General features: G+C 42.2%; 1 protein-coding gene across 2 annotated transcripts; it reads left to right on the forward strand.

The window, feature by feature from the left end:
* The first annotated feature begins 266 nt into the window (after window positions 1-266).
* On the forward strand, window positions 267-5,237 carry LOC108415186. Of its 2 annotated transcripts, XM_037531502.1 has the most exons (4): window positions 267-1,089; window positions 1,348-1,641; window positions 2,428-2,718; window positions 3,108-5,237. In XM_037531502.1, the coding sequence occupies exons 1-4, from the start codon at window positions 1,029-1,031 to the stop codon at window positions 3,362-3,364; spliced, it is 903 nt and encodes a 300-aa protein (XP_037387399.1). In that variant the 5' UTR covers window positions 267-1,028; the 3' UTR covers window positions 3,365-5,237. The 2 variants fall into 2 exon arrangements, with proteins under 2 accessions (XP_037387399.1, XP_037387400.1); XM_037531503.1 differs by lacking the exon at window positions 2,428-2,718.
* The last annotated feature ends 1,185 nt before the right edge of the window (window positions 5,238-6,422 follow it).

Raw genomic sequence — 6,422 nt, forward strand, 5'->3', positions numbered from 1 at the left:
AAGTGAAAGAAGATGCTGAATAAACGTAAAACAAAGGGGTTTCAGTGCAGCTGATCACTTCCAGTCCCTCACGCGGTCCCATGAGCGTGTGTCTGGCTAAAGGTCAGCCAGCTGGAGAGCGCAAGGCCACATACACTTCCTACGTTCTCTCTTTCTTCTGAATCCCTCTCCTTTTACCATCGTAGCCCCGCCCCATCTGGTTACCATAACTTCAGGACAAAACACCACACAGATAAAACGCCTAACGAGACGCTTCCTTTGGCTGGTCGTTATATTCACTTATATTGATTTACTCTGAACTCCTTTCTGTCTTTCCCCACAGGTTCTCGGATCCCACCTCCCCACCTTCTACACACAGATCTACCGGCCAGTATAAGGGAAGCCCTGCAAGGTGCCCACACTCCCCTGAGGATCATGTTGTAGGAAGCTGCAGTAACATGGGAGTCCAATCCAGAACGCACTGGGATTTACAGTGTTAGGTTTTAGAGTAAACAGGCTTATTGGGTTTTTATGTTGTCGTGTCAAATTTGAATAATCTCCAGTAATTAACATATAATCAAAAATATGAATTAGAATTCGTTTTTATTTACAATAGGGAAATATGAATGCATTTGGTTTTACAATCTACTCTACTGTATAGATCTTTTGAATATAAAACAATAATTACAATCCAATCAGGTGTCTTTATTAGATCTGATACAAAGGTTTTGTCCAGATATCTGATGTGCAGGTAGTCACACTGGACAGCAGCTTCCAAAGACACTGTGTGCTGCTCAGCGCTTGAATGAAGTGGTACCTGCTGAAATCCTGTAGTGGTTGAGTTTGTGTGAGGAAGGTCACTGAGTGAGAACTAAGACCTAACTGATCTGCTGGAAGACCGGAGATCAAATCTCCTGAGCGTTGCATCTAAACAGGCCACTTGATAAAAGGACTGATTTATTGATCTTGACGTGTCTTTTAAAGAATTAGCCTCCAATATCTCTGCTCTCCTCTTCAGCTCTGATGTGGTTTGTGTCTGTATTTCAGTCATGCAGCTACACAGAAAAGGTCACTGTGTTCTGATCGTACTGATCACTGTGTTCACTGCTGGTAAGTGTACACAGTTCATATTCCTATCAGCTTTATTTAGTTCAGAACCATCTTTAAGAATTTAGCTGATCTGTGGAAAATCAACAGAAATGACTGGATAACTTATTCTGCACGCAGTTAATTGTAAGGTGTTAAATGTGCTTCCAGAAAAGATTTGCAGCTTCACCTTTTCTGCAAATGAAAATAATGAAGTGAAGTGTTTTATTCATTGAGCTTCTACATGTAAACAAGTTGCCTTTGTCTGGTTCTGCTTTTCAGGGTCTTTATCAGCTCCAATGAAGGTGAAGCTTCATGACTCTGCTACTCTGTCCTGCTCTGGGAGATGTTCTGGTTTGGTCAGATGGACTGAGTTCAGTAATCGCACTGATGTTCTGGCTGAGTGTGATCAGACTTCATGTAGATCAGTGAAGGAGGGATATCAGATGATCTATGATCAGTACCTGAAGGGGAATCTCTCTCTCATCATCACTGACGCTGATTTCAGTAAGAGAGGCTCGTACACATCTGACTGTGATGGTGAAGATCTCTGTGATGTGAAGCTTAAGATTGAGCGTAAGTGTCCATCTGTTTTCTTCACTGACCGTTAAACCTAACGGCTGTGTCAATTTCATTTTAGCAGCAGCGTGTGTGTGTGTGTGTGTGTGTGTGTGTGTGTGTGTGTGTGTGTGTGTGTGTGTGTGTGTGTGTGTGTGTTCACAGCAGCTTTGCAAGCAGCACCACTGACCTATTCATCTGCGTTGCTAACCTGGAGGGTTAAAAGCTAAACACCCCCTGTGGTCCTGAGTTCCTTTATTGATTACTTGTTCTGATTTACCACCAGCAGCATTGGCACTGCTGTTTATGGTGGTGTTGGAGTGCCCCTCTTGTCACTGGTGTGGGATCCTCAAGGCTTCATCTCAGTACCTTTAGTCAGGGAACATCACTGAACCATAATCCACTGAAATGATCTGTTCTAAGCTGGACTGACTCCACACACCCCGCCTCGCCTCCAGGCTTTTACTCTACTGCTCTGTTTTAAAACATTCGGTTATGAAAAGGAACAAATGCCAACTTTTCACCTGGAAAAACAATCAGACCTTAAATCTACTGTAGAACCTTTGAGGGAACATTTACACTGCTTGTACCTTGATGAACGAGAAATGTACCTGCACAGAACCTTTAAACTAAGTGTAGACAGCCTCATCACTGTTGGCTATGAGGCCCACCATATTGGTGTCATCTCCAAACTTGAGGATCTTCACAGTTGGTTCCTTAGAGATCTTGTGGACAGATGTTCTGATTTGCCCTCTGTCTCACTGAATAACAGTAGATCTTTTACATGCTTGTTTTTCTCCTCAGCCTTGAACTGTACAGTTCAGATGGAGCCTGGTGAGACTCTAGTGCTGATGTTTGACGTATCAGATCCAGTGGAGGTGATTTATAACAGTACAGTTACGGCTGGACCATCCAGTGGTCAGATCTGTACAGTGGGTGGACGGTCACTACAGTGTAAACCTGAATACACACAGAGAGCATCACTCACATCTGCTCTAGAGCTGAGAAACATGACTCCATCTGACAGCGGACTTTATGCTGTAATGGACAAAAGGAATGAAGACGTCATTCACACCTACACAGTGACCGTCCAACGTATGACCTTAATGTGATTTTACATTGTGTGTTTGGTGGTGTGTAAGGTTGATGGGGGCAGCATCATTTATCATCAGCTCTCAGAAAACGGAGACCAGGTTTCCTGATGGTGATGCAGTGCAAGAGAATAACGGTTTTAAAGATCCTGAAGACGTCAGGTAAAGAAAAAAAGGAGAAAGTGTGAGAAAAAGAAAGAAGGAAAGAAAAGAAAAGTCAGAAGAAGTCAGAATGACCCCCGTTTAGAGGATATTTGAGTGCAGCGTGGACGGACTGAAGTGAATGAACCTGTACCTGTTATAGTGTTTATTTACCTTTGACAGTTTACCGGCTTGTGATTGGGCCATCATGTCAAACCTTTACCCAATGAATTCGTTTTGTCTGTGTTTTAGTTGTGCAGGACAGCTGGATATGGAAGACCACCTATGAGAAGGGAAAGAGCGATGGATATCAGACGGGAGTGCAGTTTGGAGCACTGGCTGTCGGAGTTGCATCTCTGTTCATCATGTTTGGAGTATTCTTTCTTGGTGTGGTTGCTGCGCCGTGGGTGCATCCTCAGATGGACAGCTGTGTCCAGATGCCCAGAAGTAATGATTCCTCATACAGGAGTCAATGCAAGGAGAAGGAAAGGGGTCAGATGTTCATATGATGTCAGCCAGAGTTAAGAAGAATAAGCAGCTTCTACTGCCTTGAACAAGTTTTTGTTTTTTTATGGATTTTTTGAAGCTCTGAAAAGCAGAAAACAAAGGGAAGGTGTGGGACGCTTGCTTTGACCCTCAGTCACACGGACTGTCTTCATGTTGAAACATCTGGTCTGGTTCCTTGGACATCAGCTCCTCCAGCCACTCCTCTCTGGTAGAAGATTCAGCACCATCAAAGCCAGCACAGCCAGCTTCTTCTCCCAAAACTCTCATTAACCACAGTGGACAGTTTAACCTTGCAGACCCCTCTAACTGTGGCCCACTGTTCAACTCCTCTGCACCGTAACGCGCCTCTCCACTGCACCACTATACATGTAAACAAGGGTGAAATGAGTTCAGAGTTTAGCGTCTCACAGGGTATGTAGAGAACTAACTTGACTTTTTTTACTTTATTCTTGAAAGATTTGTAAGGTTTAAAAATCGCGGGGCGAGTTAGGGACCTTACTTGACTTAAAATTTATATTAATCATTTTTCTAAAGTATTTCAAAGAACGAGTTTGTTTGTGTATAACATGTAAAACATTCTAAACTTTTTTTTAAACCTCTGACAATGTAGCACAAAGCCCAGTGGCCTTTAAAAATGAAAAATGTTACAGAAAACAGGGTCAAAAGTACAAAACCCTCATCATGGATGGAAGTTCTGTCCACCGTCTGGTACCGTCTCTATGAGGAAAGCACTTTTAAGAATGTCTTGATGTTTTTTATGGTATAACCATATTGGCTATTACTGTTGATCAGTATTTTCCGCTCTTGAAAATCCGTATCAGTGATTTATTATCATATCGGTCAGGTAATAATTCTCACTGTGACTCCTTTGGGTTTATGAGCTCCAGCTTTGTGCCTTTATCCAGCATTCCAGCTGATTCACTGTTCCAAAGTCTACAAATGCACTGCAGCTGCTGTGTCGCTGTTTCTGACATGTTAGTATTGATTTTTAGTATTATGTTCTGCATATGACTGCAGAGACCGCTGGACGTGTGTCTAGTGTCTGCTCATTGTTTGCCAAAGCTCTGACCGCTGCACTGCTTTAGTGTCCGTTGCTTTGATGCCTGTTCAGGTTGTTACAGTAAAGTGACGTTGGTACATTCATTGCTGTTATTCCTCTTTACACTGATTTAATAGAGCTCTTGTTAAAATGAGCAGGATGCTCAAGTTTTGACTGATGAGACTGAATTTGCACTTTTTCCTGAAGATTGTTCCGTCCGTTTCAGCCACTTGATGGTGGTGGTGGTTTCAGTGGTGCTGAGGACAGAAATCTCAATCACAACAACACTGATGCAGCAGTCTTCCACCTCTGCCAAACTCAGGAGCCCATGCTGTGATATGCTGTAGATGGAAGTCTCAGGACAATCTTGCAGGAGTTTATTAGATTGATCGATTTATTAGTTGTTAAAGCTGCACCATCAGAGAGCACAGCAGTAACAGAACATCACAAAACAGCTGTACAGTCATTGTAAACGGTTTGGTAACAGGTGAAATCTCCGTGTTTAGCTCTTTCAGTTTTTTAGCTTGTCTTAATTTCTAAATGCAGTTTTCTAATTTTCTGTTTTTGCGCTGAAGGTCTGGTTTATTACTTGTTTACATCAGGTACCTTCTTCATAAGGACAGTGAAGAAAAAAAACATCCTAATATTTTCCATCATTCCACAGAAGCTCAGAAGACTCGTGTCGGTTCTCTGGTGGTTCTGGATGGTAAATAAAGTGTCTCTATCTGTGTTGTAGTCAAGGCGACGCCTGGTTCCCATCACCACCACTGTAAAACAGATGATTTGGGATCATGTGACACTGATGAATCATTTATCAAATAAAGTTTACCTACTAACTTCTTGTCTGCAGTCGCTGTCACTTTGAGAAAATAACGCCATTTCCTCAGAAAATCACTGCATTAAGCTTTATATCCTGTGTTACTGCATAACCGAAGGTCTTACTCTTACATGAAGCACTAATAATTACATTACATCTACTGTGAGTTTTGTTCAGTCACCCACAGACATTTACAGTTTTAATACAGTTTATACCACAAATAAAATCAATAAAATTTGTATACCGATAATATGCCTGTGTATATAACGGGTCCTACATAGTGACACTTGGTTTCAGTGGTTTATCTAAGGATATAAGGTCAAATGACCTGCCAGAATAAAGGATTTCAGTTACTCCAATCATCTGCCATTTAAGACTGCATCTGGAAAAATCACTTCCTCAGGAATTTCGACCCATAATCGTCTCTACATCATTCTTTAAAACACTCGTTTCCATTGTGTGGGACTGAAGGCTTACAGGATGAATATGGAGGCCTCGGCCTGCCCAGCGTCAGGCTTTATTACTGAGCGGCAAATATTCAGATTGACAGATATTCCTAAATCTAGCTGCCTAAAGAGATCCAGGAGGAGAGTCTCGAGTAAATACACCCGTTTCATGAATGCATGTCTGAATAACAGACAAAGCCACACATGCGCACAGTGTCCCCATGTCTTGTGTGAAATGGGGTCAGGCTTTGGTTTTTGCTCTGGTCCTCCAGTCCTAGCGTCTTGCAGAGCTAGGCACTTTATAGAAGTGTTTTGGGACTGTTTACCAGGCTCCTGCATCTGGTGGTCCTGCTGATCTGCAGGTCTGTACATTCTACTGCCTGGTCAGAAAGCTGGAGACTTTCTGGCCTTTTTTGGACATGGTTGGTCACTTTAGTGCCTAACTTAAAAAATCTGTAATATATTTAGAAAGTGTGTTTTTATATGTGTATATATGTTTAATACCAAGTCTTCACAACATTCTTCACTTCAAAGGAAGGAAAAAAGAGGTAAATTAGACTTCGACTCAAATTAACACCGTACAGTGCGCATTAGAACGAAATTTCAATAAATATATATGAACGAAATATAGTTCAGCCCTCTTATGGCCTGTGGGAAGAAGCTGTTTTTGAACCTGGCTGTTCTGCTTTGAAGGCTTCAGAACTTCCTATCAGAGGCCAGCAGAGAGAACAATCCATGGTGGGGGTGGGAGGGGTCTC

The sequence above is a fragment of the Pygocentrus nattereri genome, chromosome 20, assembly GCF_015220715.1.
Source record: "Pygocentrus nattereri isolate fPygNat1 chromosome 20, fPygNat1.pri, whole genome shotgun sequence".
Lineage (NCBI taxonomy): Eukaryota > Metazoa > Chordata > Actinopteri > Characiformes > Serrasalmidae > Pygocentrus > Pygocentrus nattereri.

Coding starts and splice junctions, on each gene's coding strand:
- LOC108415186 (XM_037531502.1), top strand. CDS start 1,029: ATGCAGCTACACAGAAAAGGTCACTGTGTTCTGATCGTACTGATCACT. Junction 1,090..1,347: donor GATCACTGTGTTCACTGCTG/GTAAGTGTACAC, acceptor TCTGCTTTTCAG/GGTCTTTATCAGCTCCAATG. Junction 2,719..3,107: donor CTACACAGTGACCGTCCAAC/GTATGACCTTAA, acceptor TCTGTGTTTTAG/TTGTGCAGGACAGCTGGATA.